Genomic DNA, 18,888 nt, shown 5'->3' with positions numbered 1-18,888 from the left:
TTTTCTGTTGTTTTGTTTTTGTGTAAATGGTTTTGACGACATTTACTTCGAAAGTTCAGTCGCGGAAAAAATCTATATTTTTCTTTTAAAAGTGCCTTTTGATCTTGTTGATTTTTTATTTTATTTTTTTTTTATGTTGCTTTATGGTGAATATAAGCCTTCATACGAAAGTGAAATTTATTCCAAGAACTCAAAAACTGCAGTCAGCATACAAACATTGATTTATAAAATTACGGATTAATTTAAATCCGTTGGTGCCTTTTTTAGTCGTCTTTGGTATCAGTTTCTAAAGATTCGGTCTTCCATTAGATAACTTTATATAAAAGTTAAAATGGCACGTGAAGCTTCCGTCTCCTTTTCTCTGTATTGTTGTAATGTTTGAATAAAAGATAGCTCCTTGTTGCCAATCTAGCTGTCTGACCGCAGGCTGTTAAAGACATTATACACCCACCCTACTGCTGAAGCTGTTAGCAGCCAAAGACCACCATGACAGCCTGACACAGACACACACACATACGTTGCATTCACAATCGTTTATCGGCTGTTGATTTTTCTTCTTTCTTTTTTTTTTTCTTTTTCAAAGCCGAATACCTCATCTCTTTGTGCTTTGATGCACATTTTTACCAACACCATGAAGAAGACAGAATCCCTTTCATGTCTTTTTATCCTCAGTTTAATGTGGCGCAAATCTGTTTAAAATAAAGTCCCAACCATCAATATTCGAGTAGATGTAAAACAGCCGAGCATCTTCTCTGCTTCCCATCCCTCCTTCGGCTGGAGAAATATGTAAACACAAACTATATAGGCCATTGGAGGCTTGTCTGGCTCAAACAGCATATACTTTTCCTCTTTTACACTGCAGTCACTCCACACCTTTCCTTCCCTTCCTTCTCCTGCAGTCCCATGCTCCATTTGTCCTCTCCTTTCACACAACAGTGGCTAAGCTCATTCTGAGCAAAAGATTCCTTCACACTAAAACCTGTCTGTGTGGATGGAACATTGCTCCCTGCCACCATTTGTTTTGGATCAGCACTGGTACTCGGTGGCGGAGGGGGCTGGAGGTAGGAGAGAGGGCGCCGACCCAAGGAGGAATTGTGACTGCACTCCACGTGTTGGAGAAGTTGAAGGTTAAAAGAGATCATCACACGTTTTTTTTAGTGCAGCAGTTAAAGTTGAGATATCGGGACTGAATGGAAGTTGTAGGATTGCACACAGTGGACTTGCTAGCTCTAATCCACTGTGAAGATTTCTCTTGATTTCATCGTGTCGAAATAAATTCATTCAAATGTTTATCGTGCTTGTTAGGACTGCAGTAAAACAGCTTTGTGAGTAGAACTCATCATATTTGGCAATGTTTGTATCGCAGCCAGTTTTCATATTATGCTGGTCTAAAGCTAAATTATGAATTGGTTATGGAGCAAGATTGCTGCTTTTGTGCTCCTGGACAGAGTTTTTCATGTTGTGTTTTTATGCCGAGGTCTGACCCTTTTGTTGTTTGAATCTGCAAATTACAATACAGAAATCTGTCATCAATATTAATTATTCTGTTATTGGTGACTGCTACCAAAACGTAGGGGTGACCAAGCTTTCACCATGGGTTCCCCAAACTTTTGGAGTAGCTCACCACCAAATATCTGAAGGAATCTAACTGCATGTTCATTTTCTTTATTTATTTGAGCTATTTTCTATATTTGAAAGTTATTTTAGGCATTTTAATTTTACTCCACCTAATTACTTACTATTTATTCTTTTGTTTGACTGAATTGTCAATTTCGTTGACCAACCTTTGTGGGTTTTTTTAATTGTGCTACGACATAAATTTTACATTGACGTACTAATTGATTCTTTGGCTATCTGCAACTTGCATCAAGAAAATTGAGCTGTAAATATCTTCAAAGGCTTAGTTTCAGTCATTTGTTTGCAAGATGCTTGATCTTGTGCCATCTATTCATGCAGTAGTTTGAACTTGCAGGTGTAAGGAATGAGAGAAGGCACAAAACCTAACTGAAGTTTTTTTTCCTCGTGTGTTAAGAGAGCAGAGGGTAAATATGTTTCTACTGTCATGTTTGCTCATGTTTAAAAGAAAAGAATGGACAAATCTAATAAAAAAAGTAGTGTAAGAAAGGTAATTTTAGAAAGCAAAGCAGACAAAGGAAATGAAGATGAATAAGTAGCTGAAAATCAATATCATGCACTGCTTTAAATTGATATATATATATATATATAATTACAAGATAACTTACACGATGGTTGAAATAAGGATTTTTGAGAGTTGGGAAAAATATTCCCAACAAAACATCTTTCTCACTAAAGCACAGCAGAGATTTGAAATATTTTTCGTTTTCTGACTGTGTAGTTGAAAATAAATGTGACTGACTCACAAATGGCTCAGAGTATAATGCATATTGTCGCAGTGGTCATTTGTGGTGTGTTTACTCTCTCATCCCCCCCCCCCCACCAGATAAATCTCTGTAAACATCACGGCATGTACTTATTTTTACCTTTCACTTGTAATCTTCTTCTCAGCTGAACGGACAAATGAGGTGATTGTCGGAACGGACCAACTGATGGAGATCTAGCTTCGTCGCAGAAAAGCTGAAACCTCACCTGTTGACCTGAGAGCAGCAAACCTGATAGAGTAACTGACTCCAGCTGACTGTCCAATCAGAAGCCTGGAAGCTGCTGGATAGTCTGATGATGTTTTTTTCTTTTTTCTTTTCTTAACAATAAGTCTGAATAAAGACAAGTTGACTTGAGTGCATGGATTTGTGTGTTGTCTTTTTTGTTTTTTCACTCTCCTCTAACACCATGAACAGCTAATGACCAACATTAACTGGCATATCTTGGCCATCCTGTCAGCACTCCTAGCCTTCGTCAGATCATTTCTGTTTCCTCATAGCAGCTCTCAATTACTCAGTTTACAGTGTTCCAGAGGGAGGAGCGTGTGCGCGCACTCACACCATGGCGTCCGTGCGTTAAGGTGTTTACACACGCACGCTGTGCAGCTGTGAGCGCCAGAGATGGGGAGAAAAGGGCAGTGGGAGGGGTGACCACAATGGTGTGTGTGTGTGGTGGGGGAGGGGGGCTAAGTTTATTTGTACACAAAAATGGTGTATGTGTCAGGCCTGGACCACCCAACTCGATCACGTATCAGTTAACACCGATGCCCCACCCTGACGCACACTCGCTAGCCCTGCGCAGGAGGAAACTGACTCACGGCTGATGCTTTTCTTTTTCTTTTTTTTTCCTTCTTATTCTTGTCTTCCCCATCTGAAACTCTGTCTGTCGACAGATTTATCGCATTCCATTGGTGAAGTTTTTTTTTTTTTCCTAAATTACAGATTAGAAGTTTCTTAAGTCTTGTAGGAAGGAGATGAGAACAGGGATGTCAGTGTGTCTGATTTACTCTCCCCTATTTCCTATTGTGTCTGTGGCCTTGCTTGAGTCACTTAGTCTCTCTTCATGCCTGGAAGCAAGATGTATGAGAGAGATGTCTTTTACCTCATATCAAATAATGTGAGAAATAAGCTATATAATTGCTCTACATTTTTTTTTCTTGATTTAGACATAAGGATGTGCAGTGCAATATTGATATTGTCAACAAAATGCAGTTAATTATAACTAAAATATGATTAAACTTCTCTAATGATTTGAGAAGATTAAACTGAGACATATTTCATTGGCTAATGACAGAAGAGCAAATATTTGGTTTAGTGTGGCAGGGAGTGTTTAACAAAGTATAATTTAAATTGATGTATTTCAAATTGTATATGTTGAAGATGCAAAGTGCAACACAAAGTAATAAAATCAGTCTCTCCTTCACTTGTATCCTGATGCAGCTTTGACAGCTGTGGATCAGTTTGCCTCTTTGCTATGGCGTGATATTTGTCTGGACCTAAGGAACCATAATCACATTAAGCTTTGCACAAAAAAAAATAAACATCTGAGATTAGTCTCTCTTTTTTTCATTACTACAAAAATTTCTTGGCGATTCAAACCATCCCAGTTCAGTATGTGGGCTGTGCTCATAAAAAAAACAAAAAAACTGTCCTTTCTGCTAATACCAAACATCTTTTGGTGGATATAGTTTGATGGTGTAGGGCAGCTTCTCTCATCCTGGAAAAAAGAGGTTCATCATCAGTGGAGACGGTCTAATTTCAGAAAGAGACAAGGACCATCATATTACTTCTCACTTAGCAACCAAACTCTGTCCTCCCCCCCCAGCTGGTCCAACTTGTCCCCACAGAGTGGGGTTTTAATGGAAACTACCTTCTGAATTTCAGAGTGGAGAGGACGGAATAGGCAGCCTGCACTAAACATTAACTAACACATTCACTAACACAACCACACCTACTTGCAACAAATTCATTAAGGAGTAGGGTGTTGTCCCACATCAGTGTGTGACCAGACTTTACTTTGTGAATGTTTGCAGTTCTGCCTCTCTCTCTACCTTAGGGCCCTCTTTGTTTATTAAATAAGTAAAATTTAAAATTGCTAATATGTCTCGTTTCCTCAAACATCACTTATCCAATCCAATAAACAAAACCCAAATAAGACTCAGCAGAAGAATAAGCCGTCTTGCTTTGGCAGAGAGTTCTGGTTTTCCAGCTCTGCCGTTTAGCCTGAAAATGTCAAATGTCACATTTTAGTCGTATAGCACAAAACTGAAATTGCGTCAAGAGCTTCATAGTTTCAGAAAATCATAATAAAACAGCACATAGAATAAAGCTTTGATAAATAAGTTTTGGATTAAAGGAGAACAAAGAGTTTATTCAGCAGTGTAAAATTGAATCAATATATTGCGTTTTAGTTTATATTTCTAATGACTCATAAAGATAATCAAATAAGCGCTCAAATCTCACATTTAATTCCACTGATTGCGATTCAAAACCAGTTGACTTTTATCAAATACGACAGACGGTGACCTGAGTGACCTTGTCCTGGTAGAAAATATGTTGAGTCACAAAACCGTTGATTTCAGAAAAGCGTTTTAATCTTTGAATGTACAGATTCACATGAATAAAGTTTATACCCTAAAAATAGTTTGGAACAAAAGGCAAAAAAAAAACGGCAGAAGTACAACATGGTGTCAGAGCGAAACAACCAGTGCCCAACTTTGACAGAAAACTGAGCTTAATGTGGTTTTAGGTCTTACCACAGATTTATGTCCATGTTGTATAAGTGACTAAAATCCCATAAATAAAACACTTAGGAGTTCAGTTCTTTTGGACGACCACTCTGTAATTTCAGATTTTATGCATTCATTGATGTTCAAAAATTTCTTTTAGTCATTTTCTTTTTCAAGGAAACCTTTTCTTTTTTTTTATGGCTGGAGTATTCGCTTTTTTTTTTTTTCTTACTTCACAGCTGTGCCACCAACTTTGCGTTGCCACCAGTTCCCCTGCCAGGTTTTTATTTTTTTCAAAACAGACATTGAAGTTGTCACTGCCTTTCATCTCCAAGAAAAACCGAATGTACCAGCGAAAGAAAACATTTCCTACCTGAGCCTTAAATTCACAAAGAAAACAACAGTCAGGATTCACTTTATCTCAGCTGGATTGACTTTTTCTATTTAAGCAATGAACCTCTTTGACCTCTCTTGTTGACCACATGATGAGAACTACACAGCTGGGTGTGTTTGGGTAGAAGTGTGTATATTTGTACAAAAACCACAGAGTCCCTTCTGTACAACGCCATCAGGGCTGAACCTGTTTCTGCGATCGCGTTTAATCTGCTGCTTAGCAGACACCTGTAAGATGACGAGACCGTGCTGACGCGTGGAGACAAATACAAATCTCCTTTTTTTGCTAGGTTCACTTACAAAACCTCTGAAGTTGTACGTTTAGTGTTGGCATCCACAACATAAACACATGATTTGACTTGCTCAAGTGCATTTCCTGGTTTTTGTCATGTCTTCTTTTTGCTTTGTCGTTGCGAGCGAAACAGCAATGTTTTGTGGGAGCTGATGGAAACTGCAAGTATGGGAAAATGGAAAACTTACAAGAGAGGGATATTTCAGATTTAAATGCAAATCCAGTAGCTGACACTTTTTGGTAAGCTGAGCGGGGAACTGGGTTTTATTATCTTCACTGAAACTGCATGTTTAAAAACAAAATGCCACCCACTGGTTTGGCTGCACTTTAATGGAGCAGCTCATTTCCTACAGTTGGTTTGCTGCACAGACCTTTTAAGATTCGTTTTAGTCTAACGAGACAAGTCAGGGATGGTGTTGGAATGCAAGAGTCAACAATCTACTTTACTAGCACAACCTCAAAGACGCAACTAAGCAGAACTAAATTACGTTGCACAAGTCCACATAAGAACATATAAAAAAAACAAAAAACTTTAGTTCAGTTTAAAAAAGAAACGGACATAATAAATAAACAAATATAAAATCAATCGTAGGTATTATAAAACAGCACAGGTCACTATATACGATAGCGTTACTGTAAATTCTGTTTGGTAAAATTTGCTTCCAGACAAAATGGAGATAAGAACATCCAGCTGGTTGGTTTGTAGTTTTAAAAGAATAGTTCATATGAGACAGTAAAAATATCTTACATTTTGTTTACGGGGCTTTTAAGATTCAGCTTTAATAATTATTATAATAATGAATATAATTTAGGAGTGCATTTTCCGACACTACAACATTACAACACACACACACACACACAAAAAAAACATGGGTCAACAAAAATGTGCATAATGGACTTTTTACTATACAAATGTGTCATGAAAGACTGAAAAAAAAACAGAATAGAGTTTGTTTTACATATTTTGGATCAAGAATCGGATGAGCTGTTATGGTATTCCTCTTGGCAGTGATTGATTTTAAACTCAGCCATTAATGAATATGAGTCTAAATATTTAAACTGAAATATTCTGAACAAGCGTTCCTTCGCCGACGAAATAAAAACCTCACTGAGTCGGGAAGGAAAAGAACTAGACATTAGGAAGTCGTTAAAGCGACTCCTCATGTCTTGGTCTCTGACGCTTCATGTGCCCCATGCATGAAATGCAGTCTGCGTGATTTCCTGCAAGTGTGGAAATATAGAATAAAGAAGCTCAGTTGCACGATGGACACGGTGGCCCGATGAAAGGAGACAAAATGTGTGACACACAGACATCCACACAGACGCGCAGAGGTAGGGTGGAGTTTGAGTTCTGCTACGGGGTTTGGTGGGTGGGGGTGGGGGGTTATTGCCTGAGTAGATGGGTGGCTTCATTGCTTGAGGGTTGATTGTGGGTGAGCAAGAGACACACTCACACAGGGCGAGCGATCAGGCCACCCAAGTGGTAGTCAGTCAGAAACCTGCGTGTGTTTGCTGCTGACCCCTACACATTGGCACAACACTTCCTCAATTTGTCTTCTGTGTTCTTGGACCACAAATGAATTTCCTCCTTCGTCTTTTTTTTTTTTTTTTTTTTTCCACACGCTACCTTTCAGGATGCTTACATCCTCCTTCACTGGCATCTCCACCAGACCCACCCCATCTCCAACCTAAACTTCTGAATGCACACACACACACACACACACACACACACATACAGAGAGACGCTCTTTTGACAAACTTCACTTGCTTATGTTACTTGGCCAACAAAGAGAATGCATGAAGATAACAAGCTCATTGAAATGCCACAGAAACCCTCACCGGCGTCCCCTAAGCCAGATACTGCTGCCTGTCGCTGCAGAGCCCCCAGTTTGCTAATTAAGTCAGCACTGAGCCTCTGTTTGATTGGAATCAAGCCTTTTGAAGTGAAATTGCAGTAAGTCGCAAAAGATTGACCCGCTTGACACCCACAAGGTTCTTATTTCTTTCTAATCTGATTAGCACAAGTGTTGAGGCAGAACTCTGGAGGCACCGGTTGTTTTAAATTATTTGAAATGGACGCCCCCCCCCCCCCCTTTTTTTATTTCTTTTTTTTTTTGTCTTCACCAACATCTGATTCAATCTCTCGCTCTGTTTATAATCTCACATCGGTTACTGTTCTTTAAAATCCCCATATTCTGTTTTAATTCAAACAATGCTAAACAAAGTTCTGATTATTGAACGTGGATAGATGGATAAGTGGGTAGACGGATAGATGTGAAGCTCTGTGCTTTCTTTTAAAATCCACAGGTCCAAAGTTTGCATTACCACCTGCCAGTTGCATCTGACAATACCTCGGTTACAACCGTCCCAAACAAAGACTTAAAGAAAGTGTGTTTCTCTGTTTCTTTCTGTGTTCTGTGTGTTTTGCCCCCAGAAAGGCAACCATTCATTACGATGACAAAGGGGTAAAGAAATGCATTATCATAATTAATCTTGTGTGAGACCGTGGGTGGCAGCTTCGATTCTGCTTCTGACTCTGAAGGAGAGTCTCAGTGCGGATTGCCTCCTTCTGCCGCTGAGCAGATTTTTTTTTTTTTTTTGTCTTTAAATTTGACCAACTATTTAATTTGACTCTTGTCTGTCTCACAGGTTCATATTTTGAAAGGCAACCTCATAAAATAAACTAAATAGCAACTAAGATGTCTCTATTAAAGTTATTTCGCTCCATGACTGGGTGTTAGTGTGATAAATATATTGTACTTTATGTTTTCTTGTTGAAAAAAAAATAAAATGAAAATCATGATCTTTTCAAAGGAACACAAAAATGGACTTTTTTCAGTTTTTGTAATTGTATAAATGACTGGTTGGAACTTAAAAGTTGAGCATGTACATATACTGAACACATATTGTTACTTTTCTACTTTATTCCTTTTCCTCCAAAGTTTAGATATTTATACTGTGAGAGCTTGAATTTTTCAAATCTTAAATATCATCAACTCTTTTTTTTATGGTGGGTTTGATGATGTTTTTTTGTTCTAATATTCTAAGATCAACTTTTTTTGTAAATTAACTTTTCTACAATATTCTTACTAGGCTATAAATTTAGTACTTTTACATGATTTCTGTGGAAGATCAAAATCCCAACAACGTTCCCTTAGACTTCCTTGGTTATGAGTTGCCTTCATGTAAAAACTTTTCCCTCCTATTGCATAGCTCTTCTGAAAGCAATAGAAGAAATGCAGTCGTGAGCGATCTCGCTGCTTCTGTGTTAAATAAACACTTTCTGGGCCTGAACAATCAGCAACTCGGCCGCTGGGAGACAGCTGAGTGCCAAAGCGGGTCCGTAACTCTGCTTACAGTGAATACAAAACCCGCGACGGACAGCAGCTCAAGCATGGATGAGTGACTGGATCGGTGGGTTCACTGGGGAGAGATGAAATGGAGAAATGGAGATTGTGCGGAGGGAGAGGGAACAACGGGGTAGCAGAACGAGGCAAAAAGAGAGATGAGCATGATAGGAAAGGTTCGAACGCAAAGAAAGAAGAGAAAAATAGAAGAGGATGAGGCAGGGGAGGGGATAAACGGAGGAAGTTGGGAGAGAGAGAGAGAGAGAGAACATATGGGACAAAGGATGTGGAGAGGTGAAGGAGGGATTAAGGGTTTGTGTTTGGAGGCTAGGGAGGTGTGATGGCAGATATCTACACAGCGCATGGTCATCTCCCATGGTTTATTTATCCAAGGCCTCTAGACCAGGCCTCGGACCTCCGTGAGTTTGTTAGGCTTCAAGGGGCCCCTTACCACACAGTCCAATTCCTCACATTCCACATTAGCTCCCATTTCCAGCTGCCTGTTTGCCTCTACCACTCAACCTGACCCAACCCAGTCCAAGAGAAGCCGGTCCGCAGGCTGGTCAGCGCCACACTGGAAAATCCAGAGGGTCTAGAGACGGAGGGCGTATTTGTAGACGCGTGGCAGTGACTGACAACGAGGAGTTGTTGGGCAGCAAATAATATCTGACATTAAATTTAGATGTATTGTATTAACTTTAATAATAAAACACAATGTAATGATGGCAAATAAAAATGTTGGACTTGCTAAGACAGTTAGAATTTAGAAATTACAATAATCATAGGATAATGTTCTAAAACTGTCCTTTTTCTTACAAAGCCACCTTAACAACAACGAGCTAAATGTCTCCTAACTGCAATAAGATACATAAAGTGAAGCACTTTATCAGTTGACAGTGACGGTCTTAGATGTCAGCAATGTGGCTTTCTGCCCAGGGCATCACAGCATAATGGGAGAAAAAGGTTGAAATATTAGTTCATCCCTTTCATTATTTTAGAGTTATTATAAAAATAGCGCTTAGTATTATCTGCCAATTTTGTATGAGCAAGGATCATATTTTCTGCAAATGTTTCTTATCAGTGAGAACAAATTTCCTGTGGTTGTTCTCTCCGCTAGTAACCGCAGTAGGCTTATCTGGAAGTGGGCCCCCAAATGAAACTGTACCCAGGGCCACATTCAATCTTGCTCTGGCCCTTTGTGTAAATGCTGTGAACGGCAGCAACTGAAGCATTATTCAGACCCGTCCCCATATTTTCAATGATTATTGACGCTGGTTTGCGCACCAGGATTTTTTAAAATTAAATGTGACTAATGAATGGACGCTGCATCTTTTTCAGTGGGGACAAAAGAAATTTAACCACAGTTGAATATGTTTTGATTAAGCTCATAAAAAAAAATAGAAAACCTGAAAGGGATTGTGTTGGAATTAGTTTGTTTTGATTTTATACCTCTTTTTCATCACTATTTGTTGGAGATATGTTACATTTTAGCATTAAGTAAACTCTCATTTCATTTCATTTACAGGTGTTTACATATTTATTCTTCAGCAAAATTGTCTATGGGAAATTTGTTATTTGTAGACTTATAATTTTATAGTTTTTTTAATAATGACACTTTACAAAAAAGTATCATCCCATGCTTGCAGATTTATCTCATATTATTTCAATCAGAATCAGTCTTGAGGTCAAATTCTGATTTGACAGCATTCAGTTTAGTTGGATCAAAATCACAATAGTGAGTTGATTATAAAATGCCAGTTGGTGAGAAGCTATACATTTAAGCATTGTTTGCAATCATAATGTAAAATGCTTTTTCAGAAACGCTTTTTGTCAGGTAAATAACTATGCAATTAAACTTAAAAATAGCAAAATCTGGATAAAATACAGGTGAAAACTTAACATTTTCCGGTGCCTCTGTGAAACACTGTGCCAAGTATAGTGGAAACAGAAATAATAATAAATAAAAAGTCAGCATAATCTTATTTAAATGTATATCCGCCTCATTTCACCACACTGAAGCCTGTGTTATTTTATTTTGCAAAATAGTGATGATGGAACCAGGAGTTCGACATCAAACGGCAACATTGAACTTACAAGCACCTTCATCGCTGTCGGCAAAAAACCCGGCTTCTCACAGCGTCACCTGCGTATGCAACAAATCGCTTCAATTTGAGCTCAGATTGTTTTACTGGCACCTAAAAGGCTCCACATTAGCACCAGCCGCCTGACAAATGTTCCTCACGCCGGCTCAGAATGATGTTTAGGTAGAGAATGACTCTAATCGGGTTGTGTTTGTTCTTCACCCCCATACAGTCATGAGTGGGGCCAATGAGGGCTCGTATTAGCAGAGCACTAAAAATTAAGTCAGGTTTGGGAATGCTTTCTTTTTTTTTTTTCTTTACTCTCTCTCTCTCTCTTTCTTTCTCTCTTCTTGTTCCTCACTTTACTTTCTTTCTTTCTTTCTTTCTTTCTTTCTTCCTCTCCTCCTTCCTTTGCTCATTTCTTTCTTTACTTATTTTCTCTCTGCTCTCTGCTTTCTGAACTTATGAAGTCATGCATGGTGAGACATGGACGTTTTCCAAAAACCTGCTTGGAGATACGGCTGTCACACTGAACCAGGCAGCACCGCGGTGTTGACAAAAAGGATGTGTGTGTAGAAAAATTACTCCAGTACACCTCCTTTGCTTACTTTTTTGTTGTTGTCATTTTACCGGAGAGAACGGTTACATTTTTCTTTTGTAGATGACTTTGGCCTCAAGAGTCGGAAAGTTACAGTTATTGGTGCAAATTGCCTTCTGAAAGTATTAATACCTCCTAAACGTTTTGTAGAGTTAAAATAAAAATTCAGTGTATATCATCGGAGGTTTATGTGATTGACCTACACAGAGTAGAACATAGCTGTGAAGTGGAAGGAACATTGACATTTTTACTGAAAGAAATTAAAAAATGAATTTGAAGTAAGTTTGTATTCATCTTCTTTTAATGTGCAAAAAAAATGATGTGTGGAGGAAAATAAGTGCTGGATACAACCCTGAGGAGAACATTTCTATGATAACGCATAGCAGTGGCAACATCATCCTGTGGAGATGCTTGTTTTTCAACAGAGAAACTAGTCAGAGCTGATGGGAAAATGGATGTCCCTAAATGCAAGAAGAAAACCGGTTCTGGGGTTTTACCTTTCAGCATGATAGTATTTAATGAAATAAGTTAGATCAGAGCATTTTTCACGTGGTAGAAAGGCCCAGTCAAAGTCCAGATGTGAATCCAGCTGAGAATGTGATGGAAAATCTGAAAGCTCATCTTTAAATATGCTCTCCATTCATGTTTTGCATAAAACTGATGGGCAAAAACGCCAATATTTATAGTTTTCATTCGGCTGCTATATTTGAAAACAATCTCTGATTTTTCTTCCAATTCACAATCAAACACTATTTTGTCTGATTCTGTCACATTAATCGCTAATAAAATACACATAATGTAGTAAAGTACCAAAATGTTGTAAATCTCCAGGGGTCTGACTAAGCCCACTTTAGCAAGGTGCTGTTGAAGCCCTAACCACAGTTGTCTGTTGCAAGCTGCTCATACACCAAAGACTCAGATCTGACTTTTAAAAAAAAGAAAAAGAAAAAAAAAGACCTGATTTGGGGATTTTGTCACAAATGAGAGGCTCTCGAGCTTTTTCAAACATGAGATGGGCTACAGTGATAGAAAGAGTGTTGAAAGATCTGCAATTCCCACACAAAACGTGCAGAGAGAGAGAGAGAGAGAGAGAGAGAGAGAGAGAGAGAGAGAGAGAAGAAAACGGAATCACATGTTTACATTCCAGTCTGAAAAGCTGAATTAACTTTTCTTCTCTCGCTGATTGGCCTGCGCTGATGAAACAGCGGAGCTGAGAACTGTTTGCATGCATGCCCGGCGCTGCTTCATCAATTGACGGCATGTGCAAACTGGAAGGTCGCTGGGAATGGTTAGACGAGCTCGAGAGGGCTTGTGCACGAGGATCGTGCGCGTGCGCGCGTGCAGAGTTTATTGAAAGAGTTCCTCTCTCTCCGTCCCTCCCTCACCCACTCCGCCCTCCTCTACCTCCCCCCAAGCCCAGGCAGCGGCAGCCTGGGTGGTCCTCCTCTCTCTCCACTTTGGTGAGCTGTTGCTTAGCAGCTAATAATAGGCGATGTTTGCAAAGTAATTTGCCTCTTCCTTGGCCAATGGGAGCCGGAGCACTTTTCCATCAAACCTCCCTTTTCAGGATTTGCCGAGAGGCGAACCTCTCCAAATGTTACCGCTACGGGATCGGAGTTAGACTTGACACGGACGGACTCAGACTGTTAGGCTTTCCAACTACTACTACTACTACTACTGCTATTACTACTACTACAGCTCCTCTCTGAGACGCAGTTTCACCAACTCTCGGGACGAATGAAGACTGAAGGATCTATACGGATTTCGGCGCATAATGTCGGGATGGAGTTTCGAGACTTGTTTGGCTCCGTGGAAGAGTAGAAAAGCGAGTTTGTCGCCGGTGGTGCTGGATGCGCTCCACGTCTATGTCGGATTACTGCCTTTCCTGAACGTCGAGCATCGATTCCCCTTCGCATCGCTCCGCGCCCCGATCACTCTCTTTGGACTATGGCCTCGGATCGCGGGGTCCCAGGGTCCGGCGTCTTTGGAGATTTACCCCCGAGTTATACGCGCTCTCAGCCGCCTGCGCACACAGACCTGCAGCGGAGACCCAGCTACTGCCATGCCGCTTTCGCACTTAAACAGATCTCAAAGGTGATGCATTTCACTCGCAGCCTGTGCGGGATTTACTCTCATTCAAGTCGGCAAAAGTGAATGAAAAAAAAAAAAAAAAGCTTTCATCTGAACCCAATTTGAGAGTGCGTGTGTGAACCAGAGTTGGGGTTTTGAATTCCCATTATAGAATCAGGATCTGGGTTAAAAATAATAATATCTCTTAGTTCTTCACTGGAAAATAGTCAGTTTCATGCGATAACAGCGGCTTGTTTGAATGGACATGCAGCGTCTCATTCATGTTTGTCCCTGAGACAAATCAGCGGCGGAGCGGCTTGTTTTGCAGCCGTGCAGTGCGTGCTTTCCCCGGCTCTGCGCGAGCCAGCGGAGAGCAGCGCACTGGCCCCGGGTCTGTTTGGAAATGTGGTGGGTCCCGTAGAGGAATTCACTGATTCAGTTTGATCTGACAAAGCATCTTTGGACCGCCCGGATGCTTGGACGTGTTTCAGCACCGCTGAGAGAAACCACAACACCAGAAAGCTATGTCCTCTGCAGCAGCAGCAGTGACATTTCTAACGAATGGCTCCCACACCATGAGGCGGATTGGGCCAGATTTAAGTTAAACTGTTGAGGAGAAGGCGTTGAAAGGCACATAACAGAATGGTTTCTATTAGCTGGAACCCCATTTGTAACCGGCTGTTCTGTCAGTATGCAGGCGTTTTAGTTTCCACTTCTGCTCAGACACTGAATAAGGCTTGTTTGTTGCACTTTTGCTTGTATATATATATTTTAAAAGAAAAAGAAGAAACATAGCTGCCTTTATAACTTAAAAAATTTGCATCCAATTAGCTTTAGAGTATTTAACTTTACCATATCACTGTCACTTATAATACATAGGAATTATTTCCCCCAATCCTAAATGTCACTGGATACCAGCCTGTCCACTGAATGTATCTGTATATGGATAAAAAACAAACAAACAAACAATGAGTTCTGGTGCAGTATTCTTCTGTAGTCTTTAGCTAAGTTTAAAGTATTCATGTTGGATCCTGTTTCTGAATGCAAGCATTGCATGATGCGTTATTTGGCCTGCGTGTTGTAACTTTGCAATAATGTCCCTTTCTTTAACCCCTCCAATCCTGCCTGGCGTCCAGGGAAAGGCAGTAGGTCAGAAAGCTCCTCTGTGGATCCGGGCGAGGTTCCAGGCCTTCCTGTTCTCTCTGGGCTGCCACATCCAGAGGCACTGCGGGAAGGTGCTCTTCATTGGACTCTTGGTGTTCGGGGCTCTGTCTGTGGGACTCCGGGTGGCATCCATCGAAACCAACATCGAGCAGCTCTGGGTGGAAGGTGAGTTTCAAGAGATGTCTTGCTTGGAGAGAGGGCACGGAGGAGGAATGATGGTGAAATTCTTTGCTCGTGCTGTTGTTTTGTTGGGTTCAGGTTCCACAGCTGCTGCGGGGGCTTTGAGGCTTGACAGATCCAGCTCTTTTTTTTCTTTTTTTTTACTAACAAGAGTATGAATGACAATAATGGCTGGTGAAAAGATGCAGGGTGGCCATATTAGTGTCACCTTGGTGCCATGGGAGGGAGGGAGCTAGGTGACAGGGCCTCTAGTTTGATTGGCTGATCTGACAAGAGCAGATGCACAGTTTAGGGTTTTGATGAATCAAAAAAGATGCTTTTCATAAATTAGTTTGTTTTTATGTTGTTGTTGTTTTGTGGGTACATCCTTGTGTATAGTTGAATTGTTGATTGTAACACACCATGAGGATAGCCTTTTCTTTGAACTCGTGTTCCAGTTTGTTTGTGCAGCGTTCCCTGAAAACAGAATTCTGACATCTCCACTTTAAAAGGCTTCTGTCAGGCAGGGACGTACTTTTGCTTCTGACCATGAAAGCTCCCTCATAAAACCCTCCTCTCCTCATTCGCCTGTGTTTTTTAGATATAAGTTCATTTTCAGAGGCAAAGGCAGCCTCATTTAGTTTTTCACACTGGCCAAATTCCTTTTAAACCCTCAGGCTTTCTGTGCCGGGCCTGATCCCCGCAGCAGATGGGACTGTGTGAATGGTTAGCCATCTTTGAGGGCTCTGACCCCTCCCCCCCCACCCTCTTCCAGCTCCCTGTGTGGTCCCTAACTATTCTTGGATTCCATTCAACAAGAGGCAAGCAGGCACCACCTCCCTGAACCCCCCACCTCCCCACCCCCGCCTCCTCCTCCTCCTCCTCTCTCCTCCCTCGTCCTTCTCTCTTCCTAGTGAGAAGAAAAAAATATATATAAGTGAATGCAGCTGAAGTTTACCCACCTGTTTTGCACACTCTAAAAGCGCCACAGCAGTTGGTGAATATAAACAGACTCTATAGGGTTTTTTAAGCCCACCATGTCACTGGAGGACAGGAACAGGCGGCTCCCACAGGGCCCGGCGCGGAGGTGTCGGAGGAGTCTCCCCCACACACTGCTTGGTGTCGGGAGACAAGTGTTGGGAAGCCTGTACGCTTGACTTGCACCGGAATTTGAATATGCTCCTCTGGGGCATGCTTTTTTTTAAACAAAAAAGAAAAAAAAAACTTTCTCTGTTAAAGTTAGAAGAAAATGATCAGTCTGAGGCTAAAGGAGAGAAAATGTACATTTCTGAAGAGAAACAGGAACAACAGAATGATTTGCCACTGTTTCTAATTGCTTCGGTTAGTGTAAATCTTTGGGATTACCTCTAGAGCTAATTGGCCGAGCTGCCCACTTAAAGGAGATGTTTAGTTGTTTGTGTGCCAGTTGTTTTGCTGCGGGATTCAGAGAGCTGAACCAGGAGGGGAGTAGAGGAAGGGGGTGCTGCTGCTGCTGCTGCTGCTGCTGCTGCTGCTGCTGCTGAAAGGGAGCGCTGTGCCTTTAAGAGGCTGTGGCCATGTTTCTAAAGTTTCTGCCTGCCTTGTTTCCACCAATAGCCCATTGACAAAGCTGCTAGGGCCTCAATGGAGAGTAAAGTGGTTCGGTAACAAGGAGAGGTTAGTTCTCTCTGTTTCTCTTTCACACACACAAACATAGAGCAACACACACTCATGCGCTATTGTATGTGAGCCAGAAAACATGAAGGGGTTTGGAGAATGGGGTGGAGGGTTGGAGGTGGTGGTGGTGGGGGGGCGACATGCTCACCAATAAAACAGCAGATTTCAACCGAAGAGACTCAAAATATTGTTGTGTCTCTTTGAGTGGGTTTTAATGATGCTTACTGTGTTGCAGTTGTCCTAATTTGTCGGGGTTTCCTCGCTGGGAGTCAACACTGCGAGTGTTGATGCCCCGGTCGTGCTGTAGGTGCATGTGGTTCCCATCATATATTCAAACTTCTCAACACAAACAAACTTCTCATCTTTCTCACCTCAGACGTGTTCAGCTTGAGTTCCAGGCTGCGTTTCTGTCCGCCTGCCTCCGTTTTTGTGTGTGCGTCTGTTTATGTTTCTACCTGCTCTGTGAAGTCAGGCCACCGGGGCTTTTTTAATTGCTTCCTCCCTTTCTGCGGGACCAAAACGCTGTGAAGCACAGCGGCCTGAGTCCGAGGAGGGCTAGACGTCGGGAGATGTGTCAGAAATCTTGAAAGGTTTTAGCCGTCTTACTTTTAGTGGCTTAGATGTTTGTGGCTTGACTCAAGTATTGTCATGCATTTGCAACAGGAACGTGCAGCTCATAAGTAGGAGGACTGATTTTCACCCTCACACCTGGGTAGGAGAGATTTAAAAGCCGCAGCATCAGGGTGTTTAGTCTGTTAGAAGGATTACGACTGGATTCTGGTAATGCCTCACAGAGTTTGCTTTAAAATGAACCATTATGAAGACTGTCTCTTTTCCTTAGTTGACTAAGGGCTAGAGAAAAGTGCCATAAAAAGTCAGCGTGGAAAGAGGGGGAGGTAGAGACTATCCGCAGTCCAATAGAGATGCTCCAGCCAAGCTTTTCCTGGCCCATACAGATTGCAGATTTTCTATTTTCTGACCAACTGGCTCTGATTTGGGAAATTAAGAATGTATACGTCAAAGCATGTGTCCCCCTAAAATTTCATCAGATTTTTATTTTTATTTTTGTCCATTTCAAATATTTAGACCAAAATCACATTGTCCAGCACTCGAACGCTGTTCAAAACTGGCCGATTCCAATGTCGGGGCCCTAAGATCACGGCATCTTTGAACTCTGCTACCACTTTTCTACTATTTTGTTTGAGCTGATGCTGTGACCTGATCAACAGTCTTTATTGTTCCCAAGCAGAAAGGAAAGATCATAAAAAGAGGTGCAGGAAGAAGACAGGGATGAGTAGAGACAATAGGGGGGTTGGGGCAGGAACAGGGTGGAAGGTTTATGGCCTTCTCACACGTTTTTCCCCACTTTTTGCTGCTATTTTTTTTCATGACTCACTTAAACAAACATCAAGTGTGAGACTGTCTCCTGCATCTCTTCATTTCCCACCAAAGTCGTGCCACATGGATTGCTTTCTTTTGCCTAAAGGTTTACCAGAATACAGTGCATTCTTTTCTTACTTTGTTTAGATACTTGCCTTTTCTCCTTGTTATTCTCAATTTACAATGTGCTGTTTGAAAGACTTGTTTGGAAAAGAGAAAGTGGGGAGGGGTAGAAGGCGGAAAAAAAAGAAATGAAACGGGCTTTCACGTAAAAGAGGCGGTGTTTACTCTGACATCAACTAAACTCATCTTTCTTGGCGGGGATCGGGTGAGCCATGACAGACATATACACAGACTCAAGCTGTCCAAATATGAATGTAGCAAGACAGGGCCCTGCAGCCACGCCACATGTCCCATAAAAAGTCAGCGTGGAAAGAGGGGGAGGTAGAGACTCTCCGCAGTCCAAATGGGTGTGAATGCCCAGGGATGAAGTCCTGGTTTAGCTCGATGTGAAATCAGACGGGATATGAGGAGATCAAGAACCGGATTGATCGGAATCAGAAAGAAAGGGCTAGTTTCAGAGGGACGCGTCTGGGTTTACGCAAATGAGCGAATGCACA

General features: G+C 41.3%; 2 protein-coding genes across 2 annotated transcripts in view; both read left to right on the top strand.

Moving 5' to 3' along the window:
* The window catches only part of eif2b3 (eukaryotic translation initiation factor 2B, subunit 3 gamma), a 34,547-nt gene extending 31,782 nt beyond the window's left edge, over window positions 1–2,765 (top strand). The window contains exon 12 of the mRNA XM_007567002.2: window positions 2,527–2,765. Coding sequence (XP_007567064.1) covers window positions 2,527–2,579 — 53 coding nt within the window. The 3' untranslated portion in view covers window positions 2,580–2,765. The remainder of the gene's footprint in view (window positions 1–2,526) is intronic.
* A 10,442-nt stretch (window positions 2,766–13,207) lies between these two features.
* The window catches only part of ptch2 (patched 2), a 29,215-nt gene continuing 23,534 nt past the window's right edge, over window positions 13,208–18,888 (top strand). The window contains exons 1-2 of the mRNA XM_007567001.2: window positions 13,208–13,933; window positions 15,046–15,238. Of these exons, the coding sequence (XP_007567063.1) occupies window positions 13,787–13,933; window positions 15,046–15,238 (340 nt within the window). The 5' untranslated portion in view covers window positions 13,208–13,786. The remainder of the gene's footprint in view (window positions 13,934–15,045; window positions 15,239–18,888) is intronic.

Source organism: Poecilia formosa, unplaced genomic scaffold, assembly GCF_000485575.1.
Source record: "Poecilia formosa unplaced genomic scaffold, Poecilia_formosa-5.1.2 Scaffold202, whole genome shotgun sequence".
Lineage (NCBI taxonomy): Eukaryota > Metazoa > Chordata > Actinopteri > Cyprinodontiformes > Poeciliidae > Poecilia > Poecilia formosa.
Note: the sequence above shows the minus strand (reverse complement) of the source record. Positions and strands in the feature narration are given on the sequence as shown.